Source organism: Callithrix jacchus, chromosome 21 (genome assembly GCF_049354715.1).
Source record: "Callithrix jacchus isolate 240 chromosome 21, calJac240_pri, whole genome shotgun sequence".
Classification (NCBI taxonomy): Eukaryota; Metazoa; Chordata; class Mammalia; order Primates; family Cebidae; genus Callithrix; species Callithrix jacchus.
The window spans coordinates 45491881-45518712 of NC_133522.1; the positions used below are offsets into that span (position 1 = coordinate 45491881).

The window sequence follows — 26832 nt, forward strand, 5'->3', positions numbered from 1 at the left end:
CAATTAAAGATGAGATTTGGGTGGGGACAAAGAGCCAGACCATATCAGGCCCTGTGTGGCTGGCAGAATAATGGTCCCCCAAGATACCGGCCCTCTGATCCCTGACACCTGTGAATATGGCACATTACATGGCAAAAGGGACTTTGCAGGTAGAATTAAGGCTGCAGATCTTAAAATGGGGAGAATATCCTGGCTGATTCAGGTGGGTCTGATATACTCACATGCACTCTTAAAGATGACAGAGAGGGGCAGACAAGCCATAGAAAGTGGAAGAGGCGGGAGAGAGTCACAGTGCAAGAGGGGCTCTTTCCACGGATGCTGGCTGTCAGGATGAGATGGGCCATGAGCCAGGGAGGGCAGGTGGCCTCCAGATGCTGAGGGCAACCCCTGGCCAACAGCCAGCAAGGAAACAAGGACTTCTTTCCCACAAATCCACACAGCTGGATTCTGCCAGCAACCCCAATGAGTCTGGATGTGGATTCTCCCCCAGAGCTCAGCCCCGATGACACCTTGATTTTGGCCTTGAGAGACAAAGCACAGAAGCCAGCAGAGCCTGTGAGATTTCTGACCTCCCCCAGAAAGTGTAAGATAATACACTGGTCTTGTTTTAAACTATGCTAGTAGCAGTTTATTCCGGCAGCCATGGGAAACATTGCCCCCGCACATGTCCTCATTTGCATGCTTTCTTGCGTGCTGATGCTGCTGTGGGGAGCACCTGTTCTCTAGCTTGCCACTAAGTTAAAATCTCACCTGTCCTGGAAGGCCCAGCTTCCACGGCCATCCCTGAGCAACACTGCCCTGCCCCTGATGACAGAGCAGAATGAATTACATTCTTCTCTGTGCTTGGAGAACTTTGCTTCTAACACAACATAGTGCATGTGCTGAGTGCTGCGCTCTGACCCTTGTCCCTAGCCCAGTGCCTGACAGTCTGTCAATCAGGTATTTATTGGGAGACTATGTTGTGCCACACAGATGTGTCGAAGGTGCTAGGTATACGGGGATGCCTAAATCAGACCCAGGGCCCTTCGTTCTGTCATGGACCTCCTAGGCTATGCATATTCACTGCCTCATAAACATCTGCTAAGTTAATTAAACTAAGACCTCCTGGGGACAAGGAAGCCACAATCACCAGGAAGCAGGATTAGCCTGGTCTCTCTGTCAGGGCAGCCTCATGTGTATGCACACACGAGTCTTCTCCCGCACCGTGGACCATCTGCCGTCTGTGGGAGGATGTGGGGCACCAGGAATGCTCATCGCGGGGGCGTGTTTGGTTCAGCCATGATTCGCCTGCGGCATAATAGAGTGCTGCTTTCCTTTTTCTCCTCGAACTTCCTTTCTATAAAGTGACTGAGATAATATTTACACACATTGTTTCCAAAAGGCTTTTCTCATATTCGTCCTGACGCTTAATCTTGATGACAAACCTAGGGTGGACACGGAAGTAAAGCAAAGAAAATATTTGAGTGATTATAACTGTATAGCTGTTTTATTCAGTCTTTCCTGCTGGAAAGTCTTGAGTTATATAAGTTAATCCGGGGCTCCTAACTGGCTACCCTTTTTTTTTTTTTTTAAATATAGGCATTTACAAAAAATAGCTCAACCTAAGTTTTGCTTATGTTTGCAAATCAAGCAAGATCTAAAACTCTTAGGAGGCCTTACTGGCTTTATGCTCAGTAGAGTATCCAACCACTTCTGGCTTGGAGCTGTTTGAATTGATGTTTTTACAAATAAACTCTAAACTTTAATGGTGCCTCAGTTTACCATTTAACAGAGGCCTCAGAAGAAATCCACCCTGCTGAGCCCTTGATCGCAGACTTCTAGCCTCCAGAACTGTGGGCAGATAAATGCCTGTTAGTGAAACTGCCCAGTCTGTGGGTCTTACAGCAGCTCAAGCAAATGAACCTACTTGCCTGTGGCTTTATTTAAGTTCCTTCCATTCCTGGCCTCTCTGACCCCCACTGTCTACTTTAATCGCTGTGACCAAGTCCCCATCTCCATGGTGCAGGTGGGGTCCAGGCTGGCTCAGCGGGGCCTTGAGCTGGCATTGGGTAGCCCCAAGGCTGAAGAGTCACCAGTGATGAACAGAGACACAGAGAGTAAATTAAGTTGGGCTGAGCTGGAAGCTGGATGGAAGAGTCAGGGGCTCAATGCCAGAGAAGAGGCAGGAAGGGTTTCCTGTGCAGCAGGGAAGGAGGGACGGATAGAAGCCTCAGCCGTGAAATGGAGGCTCCTGGAGCCTGCCGGGAAAGAGGCTAAAGTTTCCAGCTGCTTGCCCCAACGGTTACCTCTGTGTGCAGTTGACCTTGCTAGCTAGAGGTGAGGCAGCCTGTCTGGGAAAGCTGGGAGGAGACCACCACCCTCTCCCCCACCCTACCCCCCATCCCACCCCCAGCTGCGGTGACATCTTTCCCCATGCTCTTTTGAGTCTGATTCACTCACACATTTCCTCTTTCTGCTGGGAGCCTTTTACAGGCTGGGACTGCTTCTTCCTTAAGGACCTCCAGGATGCACTCTTTGTACCTCAGCATCCAGCACTGCTTGGGACACAGAAACTCCCCTGTAGATGCAGGTTGAACAAAGAGATCAATTAGGAAATCAGTTTGCAACGACCACTTCCCTTTCAGTTTGACGACTTTCATCTGCAAGGCACGATCGGTTTGGTGGAATGACTGGCCAAGGTGGCAGAGCCAGGAGGAATTTGCAGCAGAGATTTTTACCCCCATTTTCGATTTAGTGGGGTCAGGTAACCTGAGGGTGATTCTGGAGGATAGCAGATAAAAACATTCTTGCTTCCGAAGGTTTGAAGAGCTCTGGAGACAGGTCAGGCATGAAAACTGTGACAATGATGGCTCATCCTGTAGAACTCTACAAGAAAGAATTGGGTCGAGTAAATTATTGAATCGCGACTTTTTCTTTTCTTCTTTTTTTTTTTTTTCCCAGTGAGAAGCTGAACATTTCAGAACAGCTATTATTATCACTAAAAAAATAGATGTCTAAAATTTATAGTGCTCCGTTTAGAGATTGGAAGATCTAGGCATTAATCACTTAAACCATTTTCTAATTCTATAAAATAAGATGAATGATGTGTCTTTTTTGTGATCCCTTTTCTAAGATTAAAACCTTTGATGTGGAAAATGTTCGTTGCTGCTCCTATTCCGAGGCCTGGGTGAATTACTTTACCGCCTCTGTCTGTGACGAACCCTGAGTCCACTGCAGAGTTCTACCTACCCATTTACTGGGTTTCCTAGATTTTCTAAATATATTGGTTTAACTCTAATGGTTCCATTTTTCCAGAACTTTATTCACTAACTGCATGGCACTGCACTTTCTTACACAAGGGAGTTCTTTCATGGCTGACAGTGGAGTCACTGTCAGTCATCAATAGGAATACATACATGTCCTGCTTATAGTTCCGTAGGCAGAACTTGGATAATATGAGGGATCCTGACTCGTTTGCATGAGGCTCCCAATGAGGACGTATTGTTGAAATTTTAAGTGTAATTCAGTGGATAAGCAAGAAATAATAGTTCAGAGGATCATTCCCCAAAGTCCTCTTCTTGTGACCCAGGATTAAAGTGAGTGGCAAAGTCAACAAAAATGCCAACCTCCAAATATGGATCAAGCCTCCTCCCTCCAAACTACCCTCCCCCACTCCAAACTACCCCTCCCCATTCCAAACTACACCCGCCCCCACTCCAAACTACCCACCCCTACTCCTGGAGCTTCATTGTGGCCGGAGGCTGCTGTCCCGGGCAGTGCTGCAGCCTTACCCTAATGTGCGACTTCTTCTGCAAATATCACTCTGGTTTCAATATGGCTCTTCCATAATTTCACCTGAATGACTGATGTTGGTTGTATTCAGCGACGGGGGAGAGAAACTAGAGAATGAAAAGAAGAGCTGCTGCTTCTTGCTCTTTTCTCCCTCCTCAGCCAGCCTGATGCAGAGGGTCGGCTCCTAGAGGAGGCGTGAGCAGGCTGGGAGGGCTTCAGCATCCACTCGTGGCGGACTTAACACTTACATGGTAACACCATGCCAAGTTCGTGAACATAAAAGCAAATCACATTGGGTCCTCTCCCCCAGATGAGATGAGCAGCATGCAGGGCAAGGGACCGTCACCCCCACAGTGCAGTGAGCTGTGTGCTGCTACAGGAGGAGGACAGACATGCCTGGGGCAGGAGAGAGAGAGAAGGGCTCATGGGAGGTGGGTTTTGATGGCTGAACAGGAGTTTCCTAGGGGCCTGGGGAAGGGAAGTGTAGGTGGGACAGAAACAAATAATGCTAGAGTTCTGTGTCACAAATGGTGGACGGTCAGCATGGCTGGTGGGAGGGGCTGTGCAGCACCCAGTCAGCAGTAAGACTGGGTGGGCAGCTCGGGGGCAGACCATGAATGGGCTTTCTCGTGTGCATGGCTCTGGCCAGGCATAATCATGGTTTTCAAGCAAGGACTTGATTGAAATAGATCAGATTCTTCTAACATGGAGCTCAGGAGGGAGACCAGGTATGGGGTGGCTGCAAAGCACCTGCCAGAAATGGTGAGGCCTGGGGTGGGGTGGACGGAGAAGCTGGACCCAAAAGACATGCTTAGGGAGAAGTGACTGCAATTTGGGAGGGAGTGAGAGGGGAGACCTGCAGCTTCTGATCGGAGTGTCGGGTGGATGGTGACACTGCCCCCAGAAAAGCAGTCACAGAAGGTCCAGTGGGTTGGTGGGGAAGCCAGTGGAAAGGCCCCCGAGGCATCTGCCTGCCTTCTCTGCTTTTCACCCCTTTCCCTGCCCTCAATCAGCCTTGTAAGCCTTGGTGAGCATGCGGGAACTTGGTCAGGAGAGGCAGAGCCCAGGCCCAAGCGTTGCCCAGCTCGGAGGCGTGCCCAGGAGGGGTGTGGCCTGGAGAAGCCTGCCCGCGCCTCCTTCTGTGGGTGAAGCGGTGGCTTGGGCTGGTGTTCCCACGCTTGTGCGTTCTGTCAGCCTGTGCCAGTCCATGGTACAGCGGCTGGGTCTCATCTGAGCAAGGAAATTTGGAGCATCCTGCTTTCCTCTTGCTTTTCTTTAGACAAGGCATATGGCAAACTCAGTCCTTCCCCAGCTGCTTTTGGGGGGGTCGTGGCAAAGTACAAAGTGCCGTGATAGCCTGGTTCAGGGAGAGAGGGATCTGTGCCTGAAAAGCATGTCACGAAGAGTTGGCTTTTCTTAAAACACTCACACTTCTTTCCTCGCATAGCAGTTATTTTCTGCCGTCTGGGCTTTGGTGAGAGTGTGGTCTGGCTCCACAGATGTCAGAAACTCAAGTTTCTGCAAAGATTTTCACTTCTCAGGTTCCAAAGGCCTCAACAAGCTTCCCGCCATCTGTGTTCATGGACTTCAATTTCATGGTGTCAAATGAGTATCAGGTAATGGCAGAAATAACACGTATCACACATTTATTGATTTATTTCCCTTGGATTTATTTACTTTAGAACACCATTACCCAAAGCAGAGCTCTTGAAACTCTAGTCCTACAACATGATCTTTGAAAAATGGGTTTCATTTCCAGATGCTTGGAAAATATTGAGTTCCCCATGCTCCTCTTGCACATCAATTCTCAACCCAAAATAAAGGCTCTGAGAAGGCCTGCATTATAACATTGTGCAGACAGGGTCTCCCCAAGTTGTCACGCATGAGATCCGAGACTCTGTTTAGTGGTTTTGTTTTCATTCTAAATGCATTTGAACAGCCAGTGTACCGACTTCCGTGAAGGCTGCCCTAAAATGCACAAACGATGCAGGCGTTTCTGAGTCATGTTTTTGAGTCTGTAGAAGAGGAAGAAATTTGGGAAATGGGCTGCAGGCTTTTCCTAGCCCTAAAGGGAAGATCTCACTCTTTTTTCCAGTGATCTCCCTTTTCCATTTTTACTTTGCCTCTAATTAATTTTTCTTACTGCTCTTCGCCCCATTTCTTGGTGTTTTGCCTCAGATGAAAGTAGGGTAATTAGTTCCTTATCTCCCTTTTAAAGGAATTTTGTCCGGCCTCCAGCTAGGGGCTAATGACGGCTTTACGGATTCCTTCTTTGAAATGCATCCACGCTGAATACTGCCGGCCTCTCACTCACCTCAGGGTAAAGTGGGAAGCTCTGTAGGCCGAATTCTTCCCCTTCTCTGTAGGCGAGTCATACTATTTACCATAAAAAGGGGGAGAAGCGGCCGGGTGTGGTGGCTCATGCCTGTAATCTCAGCACTTTGGGAGGCCCAGGTGGGCAGATAACTCGAGGCCAGGAGTTCAAGACCAGCCTGGTCAATGTGGCAAAACCCCATCTCTACAGAAAATATACACAAATTAGCCAGGTGTGGTGGTGCACACCTGTAATCCCAGCCACTCGGGAGGCTGAGGTGAGAGGACTGCTGGAGCCCAGGAGGTGGGGGCTGAGATTGTGCCACTGCACTCCAGCCTGGGTGATGGAGTGAGCCTCTGTCTCAAAACAAAAACCAAAACCAATGAAGTCCGAAGTCAGTCTAAAGAGCGGGAGAGGAATGAGGTGGACTGACAAAGTCATAGGCATGTTATAACTTTAGGCTATTTCTGTGTGTCAGGAGATTGCTTCACCTGGGCCAATTATTTGGTTCCGCTGTGGCTCAGTTTTCTCATCTGTAAAATGGGAGAAAAATAGCATCCACCTCACAAAATTATAGTGAGAAAGAAATGTCAAACATTTAGAATAATGACTGGCTCAGAGCTTAACAATAACAAGAACAACAATAATAATAATAATACATAATATTGATCAGATGCCGTGGCTCCTGCCTGTTATCACAGCATTTTGGGAGGCTGAGGCAGGTGGATCACCTGAGGTCAGGGGTTTGAGACCAGCCTGGACAACATGGTGAAACCCCGTCTCTACTAAAAAATACAAAAAATTAGCCAGGCGTGGTGGTGTGTGCCTGTAATCCCAGCTGCTTGGGAGGCTGAGGCAGAGAAATACTTGAACCTGGGAGGCGGAGGTTGCAGTGAGCTGAGATTGCGCCACTGCACTCCCAGCCTCTGGGAGACAGAGCAAGACTCTGTCTCAAAAAAAAAAAAAAAAAAAGATGTTTTTCCAGGAATGTTTAGCTTCTCATCTTGACCTTGGTATTTATTCTTAAGTTGATTTAGCTGGTTCTGGACCTCTTGAACAGCAGTGGTTTGTGCCTCAGCAGTACTAAAGAACAAAAACTCCCAGAGGCGAGAGCAGCTGTCACAGGAAGTAGCCACCACCAGTTCCTCTTGGTAAAAGATGCATTTTGAGGTTGTCCAGTCACTTGTTGGCTGGAGGATGATGGTGACTGGTTTCCAAGCTCTGATTTCTGAATGCTGTCATTTTGCATCCCCGTCCTTATTCTTGCAGGTTGTTGGGTCCGTTTCCGGGGAGTTTTAGGATATCCTGAGCTCAGCACTGAAGGTTGCTTATCATGAGCTGTGAAGTTTTGACTTTGTGATGACTGTCAGAAGGATTCTGTATATTGACCAGATGATCTGCTGGTTTGATATCAGGATTCAGCAGAATCCCTGGATCTGGCCCTAGCAGCAGTAGCCCTGCTGTAAGAGCCGTCTTGATCATCTTCTTCAGTTTCTTCTTCAGAGAAACTGACCTTCTCTTGGACGCTGGTAGCTGCTAATTCACTCATTTTCGTATTTCCATTTGTTTTGTATGTTGAATCAGATTCTTGGGCTTCATAAGCCGGGGCTGACATAAGCGGATGACAAGATCTTCACTCACCGCTGGAGCCTCTTGTGTGCCCCTGACAGTGTTCTTTGAGATCGTTTGGCTTAAATCACTTTGGGAAGATGGTTTATTGTCTTCAGAGGAATGAGAGTCCCACAGGCCACTCCTGGTTGTAGCAGGAGACGGCTGTGGCGGAGGCTGCTGTGAGCGCTGCTGCTGAGGCAGGCAGCCCTTTGTGTCTTCATCTCCTCGGCTTCCTGGGGTCGCGGCTGCCCCCGCTGCCTAGACTGAAGCTAGTACGTGCTTTCTCTCACTTCCGGGGTGTTCTAAATTGACATCGAATTCTTTTTCCCAGGCTTTACTCAATAAAACCAATCATGGTAAATCATGGAAAATAGAGCCCTCACATCAGTGTTATCAATTCACCAAGCATTGCTAGCACTTTTTACTTTGTTTTGGAGATCCAAAAATGCTTCTGGGCTAGACCCTCAAACAGCAGAGTGAGCAAGAGGTCCCGGGGGGAACTTAGAGGTCTGGGTCCCAGTTCCTAGCCCCCCACTTCCTAGTGGCGAGCTCCTGAGTCACTACCAAATGACCAGCGCTAACGTGGACTGAGGGTTTACCAGGTGCCCGGTGAGGTTCAAAGCACCTTTCCTGCATCTCCACTGTGGACCTGGGACAGTGAGGTGACAAGAGGGGCTCAGTCACCAGCGAATCTCAATTTCAACACCTCCCTCCCATCCCGGCCGGTGGGATTATTGGAAGCTTGAGTGACACTGAGTGTCTAGAAAGTGCTTTGAAAGCTGCAGTGTTCTGTTGGATGCAAGTAGGAGGCCCTCATATTATCACTTAAAAGCTTCTGGTTGACACATGATTTCTCCCCTTTGCAGAACGCTGACAAGAAGCATGCTGCTGAGTGATACTGGGATCCCATCCTCCACACCCGCACACCCACGTGTGGGCCCAGCCAGCGAGAAGAAGCCTAATAGGCAGGAGGAGGGGAGACACAAGGAGTGTCCGAGGTAAGTCATGGGAAGCCACCTGCCCTCTGACTTCTTTTAGCTTCCTTGATATTTTGTAGGGGGGTCCCATGACTGACGTGGGGCTTAGAACTGTAAGGAAAGGTCCCTCTCCTCCCATCTGGAGGTGTTGAAGCAGCACTCGGCAGAGCCCAGGGTGGTACCTCTGGGGCTATGGTGGGACAGGGGTGTTCGGTGGGCTGAAAGCCCCCTTCCCCAACAAAACATCTCTGACCTGGTTTAAGACCTTGGAGGCCCACAAACACATTTCATGGGAACACAGGCGTGTGCCACCAATTACAAGTGCAGCTAATTTCATTCTTTTTATTTTTTAAATAGATACGAGATCTTGCTGTGTTGTCCAGGCTAGTCTTGAACTCCTGAGCTCAAGGAATCTTCCCGCCTTGGCCTCTGTAAGTGCTGGGATTGTAGGCACCGTTACATCTTATTCAGGTTCTGTTTGCTTCTGCGTCTTGGTCTAACTGCTGGCATGGTCAGTTATCAGCAGGTGGGTTTCTCTTATGCCACTGTGTTCCTGAAGGAGAAATATTTTATTTTTTCCTTGTGTCCACCCTCAAAGGATGATCAACTTTTTAAGTTTCCACTCCAGAATTTATAGGCTTCCAGTCAATGCCCTCTCTTACAAATGGTCCCACAACTACCCTCTCTTCAATGTACCTTTTTTTTTTGAGATGAAGTCTTGCTCTGTTGCCCAGGTTGGAATGCTGTGGTGCAGTCTTGGCTCACTGCAACCTCCGCCTGCCGGGTTCAAGTGATTCTCCTGCCTCACCCTCCTGAGTAGCTGGGATTATAGGCGCCTGCTACCACGTCTGGCTAATTTTTTGTATTTTTAGTAGAGACAGTGTTTCACCATGTTGGCCAGGCTGGTCTCGAACTCCTGACCTCATGATTGGCCCACCTGGATGTCCCCAAAGTGCTGGGATTACAGGCATGTGCCACTGTGCCTGGCTCAATGTACCTCTTTTGACAGAGCTCAGGGTACATGAAAATCTCCTCAAATGCAGAAAAGTCTTTGAGTGTGAATTTAATTTTCAATGCATCAAAAAATCATTTAGCACTAGGGAGACAGCCTCTGACAGAAACGGTGTAGGGAGACAGCCTCTCTGACAGGAACGGTGTAGGGAGACAGCCTCCAACAGGAACGGTGTAGGGAGACAGCCTCAGACAGGAACGGTGTAGGGAGACAGCCTCCGACAGGAACGGTGTAGGGAGACAGCCTCCGACAGGAACGGTGTAGGGAGACAGCCTCCGACAGGAACGGTGTAGGGAGACAGTCTCCGACAGGAACGGTGTAGGGAGACAGCCTCCTACAGGAACGGTGTAGGGAGACAGCCTCCTACAGGAACGGTGTAGGGAGACAGCCTCCGACAGGAACGGTGTAGGGAGACAGTCTCCGACAGGAACGGTGTAGGGAGACAGCCTCCTACAGGAACGGTGTAGGGAGACAGCCTCCGACAGGAACGGTGTAGGGAGACAGCCTCCGACAGGAACGGTGTAGGGAGACAGCCTCTCCGACAGGAACGGTGTAGGGAGACAGCCTCCTACAGGAACGGTGTAGGGAGACAGCCTCCGACAGGAACGGTGTAGGGAGACAGCCTCTCCGACAGGAATGGTGTAGGGAGCCTCTGACAGGAATGGTGTAGGGAGACAGCCTCTCTGACAGGAATGGTGTAGGGAGCCTCTGACAGGAATGGTGTAGGGAGACAGCCTCTCTGACAGGAACGGTGTAGGGAGCCTCCGACAGGAACGGTGTAGGGAGACAGCCTCCGACAGGAACGGTGTAGGGAGACAGCCTCCGACAGGAACGGTGTAGGGAGACAGCCTCCGACAGGAACGGTGTAGGGAGACAGCCACCGACAGGAACGGTGTAGGGAGACAGCCTCTCCGACAGGAACGGTGTAGGGAGACAGCCTCTCCGACAGGAACGGTGTATGGAGACAGCCTCCGACAGGAACGGTGTATGGAGACAGCCTCTCCGACAGGAACGGTGTAGGGAGACAGCCTCTCCGACAGGAACGGTGTAGGGAGACAGCCTCTCCGACAGGAACGGTGTAGGGAGACAGCCTCTCCGACAGGAACGGTGTAGGGAGACAGCCTCTCCGACAGGAACGGTGTAGGGAGACAGCCTCTCCGACAGGAACGGTGTAGGGAGACAGCCTCCGACAGGAACGGTGTATGGAGACAGCCTCTCCGACAGGAACGGTGTAGGGAGACAGCCTCTCCGACAGGAACGGTGTAGGGAGACAGCCTCTGACAGGAACGGTGTATGGAGACAGCCTCTCCGACAGGAACGGTGTAGGGAGACAGCCTCTCCGACAGGAACGGTGTAGGGAGACAGCCTCCGACAGGAACGGTGTAGGGAGACAGCCTCCGACAGGAACGGTGTAGGGAGACAGCCTCCGACAGGAATGGTGTAGGGAGACAGCCTCTGACAGGAACGGTGTAGGGAGACAGCCTCCGACAGGAATGGTGTAGGGAGACAGCCTCCGACAGGAATGGTGTACGGAGACAGCCTCTCTGACAGGAATGGTGTAGGGAGCCTCCGACAGGAACAGTGTAGGAAGACAGCTTCCGACAGGAATGGTGTAGGGAGACAGCCTCCAACAGGAATGGTGTAGGGAGACAGCCTCTCTGACAGGAATGGTATAGGGAGCCTCTGACAGGAATGGTGTAGGGAGACAGCCTCTCCGACAGGAACAGTGTGTGCCTTGAGAGAATGGGTTCCTTGAGAGGGTAGGAAATGATTCTGAAGACTTCTTAACATGACAGTGGTGCTATGCAGGTTGAAAAAAAATCAATTCTATTATTTCAGAATTCTACTTTCTGCTTCCTTTCCAATCATAGCTCACTCAGCCTCACTGTGGCTGGGATTACAGGTGTGTGCAACTGCGCCCCCACCACATCAATTATTGCATTTGATCACAAAATACAGCAATTACAAAACAATTTTACTATGTCTAATTCTGTGTACTAGGTGGTTCTGCGAAGGAACAGGCAGTCCTTGGGTCTGAGTTGAAAACAGCTTAAGTTCAGTCTCTCCAAGCACTGGTTAGCTGCATGCAACACGGCACATCCACGGATGCTGTACTCTGAAGAAGTCAGGTTCACTAGTGACAGATAGAAAGACACCCTGGGTACGGCCTGTCATCCTGGGAGTTTGGGAGGGATGGCTCGAGTCCAGGAGTTTGAGACAATATAGAAATATAGTCTGGACAATATAGAAAGACCTCTGTCTATACAAAAAATTAAGTTAAAAAAAGACCACCCTGGCAACAGAGAGACCCTGTTTCTATGAAAGAGATCCCTCTTTTTTTTTTTTCTGAGACAGAGTCTCACTCTGTCACCCAGGCTGGAATGCAGTGGCATGATCTCGGCTCACTGCAACCTCCCAGGTTTAAGTGAGTCTCCTGCCTCAGCCTCCTAAGTAGTTGGGATTACAGGAGTGCACCACCACTCCTGGCTAATTTTTGTATTTTTAGTAGAGACGGAGTTTCACCATGTTGGCCAGGCTGGTCTTGAATTCTTGATCTCAAGTGATTTTCCTGCCTCACTTTCCAGGTAGGTAGGATTACAGGTGCATACTACCTAACCTAGTTTATCCCACATTTTTAAATCGAAATTTTTATTCCCTTCTCTGGGAGAAATACAGAAAGGACTAAAACAAAGTGGTTTTCACTTGTTTGCATGTTGGAAGTGAGACTGCCTTTAGCTCCTCTTTTCCAATATTGCTATAAATTAAACTAATTTTAAAGTGACCAACTTTCCTACCAAGCTTACTGCGCTATCTAAAGGCCCTTGTGGTCTAAAAGCCAAAGGTCAAATCATGTGTTAAAGATAAATGGTGCTGTTATTATTATGTGGGTGTTCGCCATGTTTAGGCAGTGTGTTGGTTTTACTTGGTTTATTCACTTAACACCTGGCTGGAGTGCCTGTTATATCTCAGGAACCGTGATAGTCACTGGGGAAGCAGAAGTCAGGAAGAGCCATGGAGGAGGCTAGTAGTAAAGATAGAAATGAAGACAAACAGACACAAAAATGCCTGAGAACTGGCCGGGCACAGTGGCTCACACTTGCAATCCCAGCACTTTGAGAGGCTGAGGTGGTGGGTGGATCATTGGAGGTTAGGAGTTCGAGACCAGCCTGGCCAATATGGTAAAACTTTGACTCTGCTAAAAATACAAAAATTACCTGGGCATAGTGGTGGGCACCTGTAATCTCAGCTATTCGGGAGTCTGAGGCAGGAGGATTGCTTGAACCTGGGAGGTGGAGGTTGCAGTGAACCAAGATCAGGCCACTGCACTCCAGCCTGGGCGACAGAGCGAGTCTCAGTCTCAAAAGAAAACACATGCCTGAGAATTGTTGTGTTACCAAAAAGAAATCACAGAGCGCCATAGGAGTCCCTGGGCATTTGGCTGCACCAGCTTTCCATAGCTTTCCAACAATGCTCTTATCGTGCCCACTGCACAGGTGGGGAAACTGGGGGGTTATAAAACTTGGTTTTGTAACCTCTTGCTCCATAAATATATAACTATTTAAGTAGTTATATATTTAAATAGTTATACATTTATGGAGGGATGGATGCTCTCTCTTTTTCTTTCAAGCCCTATGGGCACGGCTAGCCCATCTCAGTTATAAACATATAACTATGTATGGGGCAAGAGGTTACAAAACCGAGTTTTATAGCCTCCCAGTTTCCCCACCTGTGCAGTGGGCACGATAAGAGCATTGCTGTAAAGCTTATGGAAAGCTCCATAAATAGAGCCTATTTATGGGGCAAGAGGTAGGTTACAAAACTGAGTTGCCCAAACTTTACGTGTTCTTACCACCCCATCTCCTCCCTGGCTTGGAACTTCCGTGCTTAAGATTCCAGATGGACCTTTATTTTTGAGACCTTAGAATCGGTTTAGGTTTATATGCTCCAGAATGCACCAGAAATGTCAGGAAGGGCACAGCCCTGGGTGAAGGGGGGTGCGTTGTGCCAAGAATTTCGTATGAGAAGCCAGCTCAACAGTGAAAGGTGGTGATCATTTTTCAAGTGTTCTTGGTTTTTCATGTGTCATAAAGTTGCATTATTCAGGAATAACCCCGAATCAAATTAAAACATCTTTGAAAGTCTGAAATAAAAAGCTTACTGATGCATGCTTACAAATGGCTGCCATACCTTCCCTGTGGCCTCAGGGCTGGAAGGCTGTGTTTTTTCAGAGGTGACCAGGGACCATCCAAACACAGCTTCCTTCTGTTAATGTGACGTTCTCTTAACCAGCATAATGCTTCTGGTTTCATTCAGAGAGTGAATTCCTTCATTATCTGGGCAGGTGTGGTTCCACCTACTTACAGCAATGAGGGGCCACCTTCATCCTAACCCATAGGGTACAACTGGCCACGGCCTTGCCTATCCGTGTAACTCACAATTGTCATGCTACAGCCACGTGGGCTGCCCTGGCTTGGGCCATGTTTCCTTGGCTCCCTAGGAGGGGTGGTGGTTATAACCATGTTCTGCAGTCCCAGTGAAGTACCCCAACCATGTGGGGAAAAGTCAACATGTTTTTTGGGGCAAGGTCAGCGCACATGGGCAGGGTATCCTGGCAATGAAGCAGTGGTGTGCCTCCCAGGGACCCCAGGGCAGTAGCCACACTGCTGGCACACACCTCAGACTCTAGGCAGCAGCCGCTACCTCCAGGATTCAATTCCCAGTTCCATAGCCCACTCTGTTCTCCCACGCTTCACCTCGCTCCAGAAGAAAGCTTTGTTTAATGCTTCAGCAAACTGCTGTGGGCCTGGAAAGCCTTCCAGGCAGAGACATTCTAATTAGTATTGTGGCTTTGCTGGGAAAACCATTTTCCAGGCCTTGAAAAACTTCTGATGATTCTCTAATTTTTTATAAGGGTCCCTGGGCCATCTCAGCCAGGAAGCTGGTTTCACTTAGGTTTTTGAATCAGAAATGCAGGAATTTTCCGCTGGTAGTGGCTGGAGCTGCCTTGAGATGAGTGAGCAGCAGGTGAACTCTCCCACCTCCCACCATCACCAGCCTGGATCAGAAGGGGAGAAGGAACACACTTGCACATTTTACAACCAGACCCCATGGTAGAAAAGGGCCCTTGATAGTGGGTCTTGAGATAGATGAAAAAAAGAAAAGAAGGGCCGGGCACGGTGGCTCACGCCTGTAATTCCAGCACTTTGAGAGGCTGAGGTGGGTGGATCACGAGGTCAAGAGATTGAGACCATCCTGGCCAACATGGCGAAACCCCGTCTCTACTAAAAGTACAAAAAATTAGCCGGACGTTGTGGTGTGTGCCTGTAATCCCAGCTACTCGGGAGGCTGAGGCAGGAGAATTGCTTGAAACCGGAAAACGGAAGTTGCAGTGGGTCGGGATCAGGCCACTGCACTCCAGCCTGGCGATAGAGCGAGACTCTGTCTCAAAAAAAAAAAAAAGAGCCCTCGCTTGCTGCACCCCCAGCCACTGCCCATGGATGTCATCAGTTCGTCCTTCCCCTTGTTTATTCAGTATTGTTCCAGCATCCCCCGTGTGCTAGGCGGGGGCCTTGGCTTGGGAGCAGTGGTGCACCCTGACGTCTGGTTCTGTCAGGGGAGACAGAGCATGGACAAATGAGCAAAGGGACCCCGAAATGTCAGGTGGCAATGCTGCCCCAGCAGGATCAAAATCGGGGGGCTGAGGTGTGGGAGGTCGTGTGCACTAAACAGGGCGTCAGGGAAGGGGAGGTGGTCTCTGAGCAGAGAGTTGGGTGTAGTCAAGGGAAGTCCCATGAATATCTGGGAGAGGTTCCTTCCAGGCAGAGGGAAGGGAAGGAGCAGGTCTTGAAATGACATGGGCCTGGCCTTTGGAAGGAGCACCTGAAGGCTGGCATGGGGGTAGGGACTGGCTGCAGTCCTCTGTCATGGGGCACAATCTTTAATCTCTGATAAGTAGCTCTTATCCATGGAGCTGTCATGGATAAATGCTTTCTACAGTTATTGGTGGAGCACTGGGTCCTGTTCCTTTCTACGAGAGCAGCCATTCCCAACTGGGTGTGACTTTGCTTCCCACAGGACATTTGGCAAATCTGGAGACACTGCACAACTTGTGTGTGTGTGGCTTTGCTGGGAAAACCATTTTCCAGGCCTCAAAAAACTTCCAGGGGTGCTCCTGGCATCCAGTGGGTAGAGGCCAGGGGTCCTGCTAAGCATCTCAAGGTGCACAGGACAGTCTCACAGCAAGGAATTAGCTAACCCAAAATGCCAGGTGAGCTGAGGTTAAGAACCCTGAGTCCAAACAGGAGTGTCAGCAAGCACGGGGAAGGTTGTACGTTTTGACTGACAGTCACTGGGACCAGGCTCTGGAGGGCCTTGTGGGGTGGTGGAAGGCATGTGGGGAAAAGGTGCCTTGGCCTCTGCAAATCCTTCTCCCGTGGGAGAGAAGCTTGCATGGCTCAAAGGTGGGACCCACCCCCACAGTGACAGGGACAGAGCAGACCACTGCCTGGGCCACTGCTTTGGCCTCTCATAGAGTTTAACAAAGACCAATGTCAGAGCCTGAGATCATGAGCTCTGGCCTGGGATGGATGGTCAGATGCTTTCTCTTTCTCTTTCAAGACCCAAGACCCAAGGCTCGCCCATCACACAGCAGTGTTCACTGGGCTAAGCCATTTGCGCACATTGACCCGTGATCTGCCCTCTGCTACAGCCTATTTTCGACATGGCAGCGCTGAGCAGTAAGCAGGTGCATTCCTGCTGCAGGGTGGTCACCTTTGCTGTGATCTGCCTGGAATGCTCCCTCCTCACTTCTCCTGCCCTTCCACCATCCGGGCCTCAGCTGGAACACTGTCCCCATGCAGAGGCTGCTACCCCTCCAGGATGGTTCCCTCATCCTTGTTTTTATACCATTTACCAGCTTAATTGAAAACAAGCTACTCAAATGAAGAAGTGCTTGTAGTATAATTAAATTACTTTGGTCTTGGAAACAAAAAATGGAGGACCCTCCTCCCCAGGACAATTTTGGGGAAGAAGCTTCCGGTTAAACCACCAGCACCCAAAGCTGAAATTCTACTTAAACGATTCCCTGATTTTTATACTTGGGGTACAATAAATATATTTAACTGCTCTGGTGGTATTGACATATACGCAAGCCTGGCTGCTGCCCCTACTGCTGCAACTGGCCTCCTGCCCCTCAGAGCAGGATCCTAAGTCCCAGTCTCCCAGGCCCTTTTTCCCATCTTCCCTGTGCCTTCCTTCTCCCCATCTTTATTAAAAAAAAAAAATACCTGCCCCGTGTCATAGGCCCCTCAGGTGCCAGCTCAATTGAGGTGTCCATGGCTGGACAGAGGTCTGATGTGCTTCTTGGTGCAGAAGGTGCTGGGTGGGAAAGGAGGAAAGGGTGGGAAGGGAATAGGGGGAACAGCAACTGGGGCCTGGGAGGGAGAGGGCAGGGAGCACTCTGGAGGGCGGGCAGGCTCACCTCCTGCCCTTTCTGGGTTGGTACCTGCCCCACCTGATGCTGCCTGAGTTGGCATCCTGTCTGTCCCTGCTAGGCTGTGAGTCTGCCAGGCCCGCGTGGTTACCCCAGGAAACGGGAGCTGCACGAAGCCGCGTGCAGAATCGCGTGGGAGTTTAATAATCCCGGCTGGTGACTGCTGTCCCACCCGCTGCTGCGTTCCTCCCCATCAGAACCCTCACAGGCCTTCCCTTCAACCCGACGCTCCAGCTTCTGAGGGCTGTCCGTTCTCTGAAGGGATTCTACACCTTTTAGGCTCTGGACTCCATGTTCCTAATTTTTTTGGGGGAGGGGTCTCTCCCCACTCCCCATTAGCTCACGTCATCTTTATGCAAGAAGGATCACATGTCGGCTGTGGGGAAGAAAGGGCTGGCACTGCTCTGAAGCTAATGAAGTTATGACATTAAGGAAAATAAGTCGGCTTCATTGGGCTTGGGGTAGGCACCTGAGCATTGGGAATTTTAAGAGCTTCCCAGGAGATTTTACTGTGCAGCCAGGGTTGAAGATCACTGAATTGGATGATATGTCCTCAATTCTAAAAAAATGTGTATTTGTCTACGTAAATATATGAATATTTTTCCAGCCAGAGAAAGGTGGGGTCCCATTGGCTTCATCTCCTGCGGCCCCTCCCCCTCATTATGGCTGTGACACATCAGTATTCAGTCACCTGGGGGCTGCCTGTCACTGTGTGACCCGGGACAGGCCCCCTGACTTCTCTGTCCCGGGTCGTCTTATCCGTGAAATGGGACTCGTCAAGGCACCGGCTTCATTCGCTCGTCACTGCGCAGCCCCGCAGCGCCCCACGCCGTGCATGACCTTGGCGCATTCCTCTAACCAAGCGTTTGGCTGTGAAGGTAGCATCTCTTTTTACAACGATCTGGTGGTGGTGGCTGGGGGTTGGGGGGTGTCCTTTCCGGGGGCGTCTGGGGTTTGAGACGCGCAGGGCCCGGCGGCCCTCCCTCTCCTGAGAGTGTTTTCAAAGTTAACTTTGGGACCGTTCCCGCGAGGGCCGCACGGAAACTCAAAGAACCGGCCTTAGGGGATCCGAGCAAATTCCACCGTCGTCAAGTCCTGGTGCTCCGTGAAAGATGCTCTTCCCCTCGGGGCTTCGGAGCCGGAGCATTTGTCGACAGTTCCTGCCTCTTTACCCGGCTGCCGGCGCGAGGGTCCCGCCACCTCCAGGAGCCGCCCCCACCCCGCGCCCCGCAGCCCGCGCCGCCCCGTGCGGCCCGCGGTCCTCCTCACCTATCAGATTTCCTGTGCGCACCGCCGCGCGCTCCTCCCACCTCTTAAACGCGGAGCGGAGCGGGGCGGAAAGCCATCCTCGGCCTGGACCCAGCGCCTCCGGGGACCTGCTGCCCGCCCCCTGCGTCGGCGGGCCGGGATGCGGCTCTGAGCCCGCGGCGGCTTCCAGCCCGCCCGTGGCTGCCCGGGGCTGCCCCACGCACGGTAAGGCCCGGGGCGGGGGCGCAGGGCGCGGGGCTCGCGGGCCGGGAGCGCGGGGCCGGGTGCTGCGGCGCGCGGGGGCGTGGGTGCCGGGCGCAGGGGACCGCGGCGCGGCCGCGCACTGCAGGCGTGCTCTTCTGTTTTCCTTCGCTCCTTTTTAAATGAAGGGAAAGGAAATTGTGGCAGACCAAATGTCATCAAACTTGATGTGAAAACGTATTCATTTATAAAGTCTTACCGCTGCTCACGCCACGCACCGAGGAAGTTGTGTCCCCGGGTGGGCACGGTGCGGACACAAGACTGAGGGAACCAGCACTGGATGGAAACACAATTAAGAAGAATAGCCCCATCTTAACAACAGCAAAACAAACTCCGAAGCACAAGGCGGCAGGCCGCTCCAGCGGCGTGGTGGGGGGGAGGGTGGGGGTTGTGGAGGGGGCTGATAGGCAGGATGGTGAGAAAGGCAGCTTTTCATTAAGCGTGACACCAGGGGTTTTGACTTTGGGAGGACCAGAAGGGAGCCTGTAGGTCATTGCTAAATACAGCGAGGTACCTTAAGGCTCAGTAATCAACATTATTTTAAAAACAATATCTGTACCAGGTGTGTATGTGTGTGTGCGTCTGCATGTGTGCGCAAACACCACCCAGTCTAGCTTTCCTTCGTGGTTTGGTTTCATTTTTTTGTTTAGGTTTCTGATTTTGAGGGATAAATACAGCTTCCAAATAACAGCAACTGAATCTGCAGTAATCAGATGTTGGAAAAGTATTTTGCACTCATCCTTTATGTTAGCATAACAAACCTGTCTTTGTTATATGTGGCCACCTGTTGTAAATATTAACAGTACCTCTCATCTCCATATCTCCCCCATTTACTATTTTTGTCTTTTTCAAAGAGATGGGAGATGGAGGAGGAGTAGAATTTAATGAAGACACAGATCTGCAGAAGTGTCATATTTCGTTTGGTGCCTGGGGTAGGCAGTGGCTGCTGTTGAGAGTATTTTACAGAGTGGCATTTGTGAGTAAATGCATGCTGATTCTGCTCATCTCTACACGTATCTTTTGTGGGGTTTCCTCTTTAAAACAGGTGCATATAATATGCAAATTTGGTTTCAAAGCATTTTATATCTTTCTTTTAAGGAATGATTGCATATGTATGAAGTCTTGTTTCCTATCTCCTTTCATTTTTTTTCTTCTTTTTTAAAATCAGCCTGTCTTAAATAGTTTCTTTGTTAGGTAAATTTTAAAATAATAAAAATCTGGTGTGTTCAGGAAGGAGCTCCGTGTGAGGCCTATGGAGGTTACCTCCTGGAAATGCAAAATCTCGGAAAGAGATGTTTCACTACGCTCTTACCTTAGAATATTGACAAGGACAAGGCTCCTTTGCAAAGGTTCTTCCAGACAGGGGCATGCATCCATTCTTTTGTAGGATTTTTAAGTGGGTACTTTGAATAAACAACGGCCACCTTTAATAGTTGATTTTACAAGATTCTGCATACTTCACCATGGCCAAACTTCTCCACACGGAGGGTAACCTTCATCCATTCAGCAGGGGACACCAGGGTGTAGCCTTCCCTCCTCTGCCCCTGGACAGCTGCAGATTCAGGCCAGTTCAGACGGGTCCCAGAAGGGTTTCAGGGTCTCCGTCTTCTCCTTTCTGGGCATGGAACTGGCATTGGGCTCTGAGCCCAGTAGTGGCATCCCAGGGAACTCCCTCTGCCCCCATGCATGCTTGTCCGTCTAGCTGGGCATCTTGATCAGATTTCTGCTTGGTTTTCTGCCAGGCCTAGAGCCTAATCCTGAATCCTGGTTCCAGTGACTTTGAAAAGCTGCCTGGGCTTTATCAGCCTCTCTCCCCGGGTGAGCGGGATGCCTGTGAGGATGGGATCCCTCCTTGGACCTGACAGAAGCCTACCTCCCTGACTCTAACAGCCTTGTTCCTGGGCCCCACCCAAGCTTGGTGGCCCTGGGTGAACCCAGGTTTACAGCCTGTGTTCATTGTTCTTCTGTTCACCTTTCCTCTTCTATGCCTTAACTTTCCTCTGCTGCCCCTTCCTGCTCCCAGGTAAGTCTTTGGACTTGGTGAGGGCTCCCCTCTTCCTTGTTAATATCAGGCTCTTCTCTTTTGCCCTGGTCTGGGGATAGGGTTCCGTCAAGTTTTCTGGCTCTTCTGAGTTTCGACAATGCTTTTTTGCCTGTGGAAGGAGGAAGTGAACTGACCGTGTATCTGAAGCTAATGAAAGGTGAAGGGCAGGGCGGGTAAGATGATTTATAGAGATTTTTAGAACTAACATGGTCTTCAGTTGAAAACCAGAATTAGGAGCTCTGAGTATCATGCAGGTGCAGGGAGATGGATTTGAAAAACAAATCAGCTGGAATTTTTATATTTAATTTTGAACATCATCCCGTATCCTCAGGAGAATACATCCGAGCCAGAAGTCATTTGGGACCAGGCTGGGTAAATAAAGGCGCCCATCATCCATTCATGCATTAAATAGATATTCTTGCAGAGATAAATAGCTCAGGCTCTGCAGCCCGATACCTGGGTTCAAATCCCAGCGTTGACAGGTTCTTGTTGTATGACCTTGGGCAAGTTAGTTAATTTCCCTATGGCTTAGTTTCCTTAACTGAAATTGAAGAGAATAATAGTACTTATTTCATAGGGGTGGTTGTGAGGATTACATGGTTCCGTATATAACAAGGAACAGTAGAACAGTGTCAGGTATATACATGCTGTATGAGTTATAGCTATTGTTGGTATTATGACTTATTGTATGCCAAGCACTTTACCATGCTGAGTAATAATTGTTTTGGATCAAGAATGAGATATGGAAAGAAGGAAGCAAAACTAGTTTCTCTTACTTAATTTAAAAGCATAATACAGTCTGAAAAGTAATTGCCAAAAAGTTGTGAGAAAAATACTGTGAGCAGCAGTATTTTTTTTAATCAGATGACTAACATCAGGGGAACAATATTTAGTTTGTTATTTAAATTTTGGTCTGTGTTTTTTGTTTAAGCTGTAGACACAGGCGGGAAGATTGCTTGAGCCCAGGAGTTCAAGACCAGCCTGGACAACATAGCAAGACCCGGTGTCTTAAAAAAAAAAAAAGAGATCTGATTTTTTATAATTATCGGAAACCATTCCTCAGTGTTACTATTTGCAATGCTCTCTCTTTTTTTCTTACCGTTTCTAAATTATTTATTTTTCATAGAGGTGTTTTGGTGATTGGTGTGCTTCCTCAGCTCTACAATTTCCCTTTTTAATCTCATTCTGTCTCCTTGTCATCGCTGTGACCCTGTTTTGTTGACTTCCTGTTCTTAGTTTCTTGTAGCAACAAATCATTTACTGTGAAAACTTTTAATCCGCTGCTGGGAGAGTATTTTCTTCCACGCCGTGGCTTCTTCACTTGTCTTCCGCATGTTTCCTTTTCATCCCTTTCCTCCTTCCTTTCTGCAGTATTTGCGCATATTTGCTCTGCCATTTCTTTATTTGTCAAGCATATTTAACAGGGGCAGGTTCACCTGAGTCTTTAGATAACAGTTTTTTTGAATTGTCCTTTATTGCTTCTCTCTTATGTGAACTTCATTTCCTTCCCAGAACTTCCTTTGGAGATGTGGTTTATCAGCTTTTCTGTGGCCTGAGGATAAGGAGTAGTAGGAGCAGCGGGAATGGTGGATAATCATGATTGGTGGATTTAGTCTCTATTCATTTTGATTAAGTTTGTTAATATTTATAATTTTATTAAAAGTTGCTCTCAGGATACACTCAGGTTTTGGATTGCCCCCAAATTCAGCCTGTAACTTAGAGGCATTAAATTTTTTATTTTTCAAATTATGAAGTACTTCGAACATGCAGAAGTGAAATAATAATAGAAAAAGCACATGTGAGCCCACATCCCAGCTCTGTTGGGTCCTAGTGCTTGGCCATACTTTAAGCAAGATTTAAAAGAGAAGACAATATGAAAGCCTCGTTGAAGCTTCTTCTGTCCCCTCCCCAGTTCTCCCCACCCCCTTTCATCCTTTCACACTGTCCTAATTATTACTGTCTTTCCCGCACGTGTTTCCACATCACTTCCATATATGAATCTGTGATTCATCATGCTATTGAGTTCAATATTTCAAGCTCTTTAAAATGGTTTCATACGGTCATACCACGGCTCTTTTTGATTCATTGTTTTTAACATTTATCCATGTTGAAACATAGCTTGTATTAGTCCATTTTCATGCTGATATAAAGAAATTCCTGAGACTGGCTACTTTATAAAGGAGAGAGGTTTTTTTTTTTTTTTAAATTATACTTTAAGTTCTGGAATACATGTGCTGTGAAGATTTGCTGCACCCATCAACCCATCATCTACATTAGGTATTTCTCCTAATGCTATTCCTCTGCTTGCCCCCCAACCCCCTGACAGGTCCCAGTGTCTGATGTTCCCCTCCCTGTGTCCATGTGTTCTCATTGTTCAACTCCCACTTATGAGTGAGAGCATGTGGTGGTTGGTTTTCTGTTCCTGTGTCAGTTTGCTGAGAATGATGGTTTGTAGCTTCATCCATGTCCCTGCAAAGGACATGAACTCATTCTTTTTTGTGGCTGCATAGTATTCCATGGTGTATATGTGCCACATTTTCTTTATCCAGTCTATCATTGACGCACATTTGGGTTGGTTCAAAGTCTTTGCTATTGTGAACAGTGCTGCAGTAACCATGCATGTGCATGTGTCTTTATAGTAGAATGATTTTGGATATATACCCAGTAATGGGATTGCTGGGTCAAATGGTATTTCTGGTTCTAGATCCTTGAGGAATCGCCACACTGTCTTCCAAAATGGTTGAACTAATTTACCATTGCATTAGGGTAAAAGCATTCCTGTATCTGCACATTCTCCAGCATCTGTTGTTTCCTGACTTTTTAATGACTACCATTCTAACTGGCGTGAGATGGTATCTCATTGTGGTTTTGATATGTATTTCTCTAATGACTAGTGATGATGAGCTTTTTTTCATATGTTTGTTGGCCACATGAATGTCTTGGAAAGAGGTTTAATTGGTTCACAGTTTTGCATGGCTTGGGAGACCTCAGGAAACTTACAATCATGGTGGAAGGGGAAACAGGCATGTCTTACACAGTGGCAAACAGAGAGAGAGAGAAAGAGAGAGAGAGAGAGCATGCACATGTGAGAGCACAGGAAAAACTACCATTTATAAAACCATCAGATCTCATGAGAATTCAGTCACTGTCACTGGGACAGCATGGAGGAACTGCCCCCTTAATCCAATCACTTTCCTCCCTGGACACTTGGGGATTGCAACTGGAGATGAGATTTGGGTGGGGACACAGAGCTAATCCATACCATAGCTGTAGTTCAAGCTTTTCCAATGTGCAGCCCAGGAGGCTTTGATTGCGGCTTAACACAAATTCATAAACTCTTTAAAAACATTATTGAGATTTTTAAAAAAGCTCATCAACTATCGTTAGTGTTAGTGTGGTATATGTGTGGCCCAAGACAATTCTTCTTCGAATGTGGCCCAGGGAAGCCATAGGATTGGATACCTCTGTGGGTGTAGTTCATTCATTTTCATTGCTATATAAAATGGTCAGCTGAGGTGGGAGGATCTCTTGAGCCCAAGAGTTTGATACTAGCCTGGGCAACATAGTAAGTCCTCATCTCTATAAAAATAAATTAAAAAAAAATTAGCTGAGCATGGTGGCATGTGTCTATAGTCCTAGCTACTTGGGAGGCTGAGGTGGGATGATTGCTTAAGCCCAGGAGTTTGGGGCTGCAGTGAGTCATTTTGCACTCCAGAGTGGGCAACAGAGCAAGACTTTGTCTCTTAAAAAAGTTATATTGAAGAATTGTACTAAAATTGGCTCAGCTATTGTTTTGTTAATGGGATGTTTCGATGATTTTCATTTTTCATATAAAAATGCTATAATCAACATTCTTGTACATATCTCCTTTGCATACACGGAAGACTGTACTTTAGAGTACATACCTAGAAAAGACACATTGGGTGAAAAAGCGTATTTCCTGGATACTAAAGAATGTTTGGCAAGGGATTTGTACTAGTTTATAATCCTACATACTATAACTCTTAACTCAGTTCCTGGTTTTCCACAACTTCCCCAACCCTTAGAATTACTGGACTTTGAAATTATTGTTATTGTCCTGAGTATGAAATAGAATCTCAGTGTTTTAAGGTGCAGTTTCTGATTCTAGTAAAATGAATAATCTTTTCATATATTATGTAACTCAACCATTTGAATTTCCTCTTCTGTGAATGGCCTGTTCATGTCTTTTGATAATTTTTCATTTGGGATGTTTTTTCTTATAGGTCTATAGAAGTTCATTTAGAAATTCTAGATCCTTCATTTTAGAAATATACATTGCAAGTATCTATTCCTAGTCCGTGGCTTGCATTTTTACATTTGATTGAACAATAATTTTCATTTTTAATTTGGTGAAATTTACTAAGTTTTTTAATGGTTTTTTTTTCTTTTTTAAAGAAGCTTTTTGTCTTATGAAATTTTTTCCCCACTCTAAGGTTTTAAAGATTGTCTCAAATACTGTATTTTTACTTAAAAGTCTTCAAGTTTTGCTTTTCACATTTAGGTTTTTAATCCTCCTTCGATTTATTTTTGATGCATTGTGAATTAGGGATTCAAGTTTGATTTTGTCAAATGAATAGTCAGTAGTCCTAGGTTGTAAATTCAATAGTCACTCCTTTTTCTGCTGATTTGTAATACCATATCTGTCATACTTGTGTAGATCTGTTTTGAGGCTATTTATTCTCTTTTATGGTCTGCTTGGTTGCCATAATGAAATACCATAAACTGGATGGCCAACAACATAAAATTGTTTTCTCACAGTTCTGGAGGCTGGAAATCTAAGGTCAAGGTGCCAGCCTGATCAAGTTCTGATGAGGGCCATCCTCAGGGATGCAAGTACATCCTAAAGATTCTGTTTGTGTCCTTACAGGCAGAGTGAGATTCCTTTCTTCTTATGAGGCCACTAACCCTATTGAATTAGGATCCCACCCTATGACCTCATTTAACCTTAATTACTTCCTAAAAGCTTTGTCCCCAAATACAGTTATGTTGGGGTTAAAGCTTCAACCCATGAACTTTGCGTGGACACAGTTCAGTCTGTAGCATTGGTTTATACATCACAAGTATCTTGTTAATGTAATAAGTTTTTGTATATACTAATCGAGTTAGGTCAAGTTTTCCCATCTTGTTTTTCTTTATAATGTATTTAGCTATTTTTGGCCTTTTAGTCTATGTATGAATCTCAGGTTCAGTTGTCAAGTTCAGTCCAAAAATTGGTAGGTTTATTTTTGAGATCTCTGTTCTGTTTTGTCAGGGTGTATTTCTGTTTTAATTGTTCTGACTTTACAATATGTCTTGCTCTAGGAAGGTAAGTTACCACTTTGTTCTTTTCAGCCATTCTTTTTCCCCTCCCTCCTTCCCTCCCTCCCTCCCTCCCTCCCTTCCTTCCTTCCTTCCTTCCTTCCTTTCTTCCTTCGTTCCTTCATTCCTTCATTCCTTCCTCTCTTTCTCTCTTCAAAGGTAATTTCCTGTATTTTGGATGTTTTAAACATGAAAACGTAGTTTTTTGGGGCATAAATTAGTTAAATTTAATGACATATTTGATCGATTTCCATGCTCATTTTTGTGTCCTGCATCCCTTGACATACACCTGAGTTTATGTAACTTCTTGCTGGGGTGCATTCACAAATAATCCTATTATTGAGATTACATGGGTGATAAACTTTCTATTTCTTGTTTGAAAATGTTTTACTTATGGCTTTACTTTGTGTATTAGTTTAACTGGGTATAAAATTTTAGCTGGGCAGTTACTTCCCTCCAACATTTTGGTGTCTTCTAGCTTATGTGTATCATTGGTCATGGGAAATGGCTATAAGCTTAATTGTGACTGTTTTGTTGATAATTTGCCTTTCTCCATGTTAGCTTTTAGGACTTTCTCACTTTTGACATTCTGTAGACTCACTATGATGTGGAAGATAGAGATTTATCTTTATTTGTCATTTTGAGTACTTAGAGTACAGTTTTGATTTGAGGTCTCATATTGTCGGTTCTGGAAAATCCTCAGCTGAAATGTCTTCACATATTTTTTCCTCTGCTTTTCCTTCATTCCTTTCTTCAGGAACCCTTATCAGCATAAGCTGACCC

The 26832-nt window shown here is 47.4% G+C and overlaps 2 protein-coding genes and 1 pseudogene across 4 annotated transcripts in view; 1 reads left to right on the forward strand and 2 right to left on the reverse strand.

The window, feature by feature from the left end:
* Positions 1 to 57: 57 nt before the first annotated feature.
* On the reverse strand, positions 58 to 16137 carry LOC128930360 (putative uncharacterized protein B3GALT5-AS1). Its single transcript, XM_078358599.1, has 3 exons — positions 16030 to 16137; positions 15218 to 15292; positions 58 to 582 (listed from the first exon to the last, which is right to left on the reverse strand). Exons 1-3 carry the CDS (start codon positions 16135 to 16137, stop codon positions 199 to 201), a joined length of 567 nt encoding a protein of 188 aa, XP_078214725.1. The 3' UTR covers positions 58 to 198.
* Positions 4300 to 10023, reverse strand: LOC144580661 (torsin-1A-interacting protein 1 pseudogene; annotated as a pseudogene).
* Positions 16138 to 18521: 2384 nt separating the features above from the next.
* B3GALT5 (beta-1,3-galactosyltransferase 5) overlaps positions 18522 to 26832 on the forward strand; it is a 53605-nt gene continuing 45294 nt past the window's right edge. For 2 of the 3 annotated variants that reach the window (XM_035282949.3, XM_017967223.5), the window contains exon 1: positions 18522 to 18650. The gene's annotated coding sequence lies outside the window, so the exon portion shown is untranslated. Of the gene's footprint in view, positions 18651 to 19540; positions 19663 to 26832 lie in introns of all 3 variants that reach the window. The other variant, XM_078358608.1, reaches the window with a different exon arrangement.

Coding starts and splice junctions, on each gene's coding strand:
- LOC128930360 (XM_078358599.1), bottom strand. CDS start 16,137: ATGCAAGCTTCTCTCCCACGGGAGAAGGATTTGCAGAGGCCAAGGCAC. Junction 15,293..16,029: donor AGAGCCTGGTCCCAGTGACT/GTCAGTCAAAAC, acceptor CTCCCCTGACAG/AACCAGACGTCAGGGTGCAC. Junction 583..15,217: donor GGGGGATGCTGGAACAATAC/TGAATAAACAAG, acceptor TATTATCTTACA/CTTTCTGGGGGAGGTCAGAA.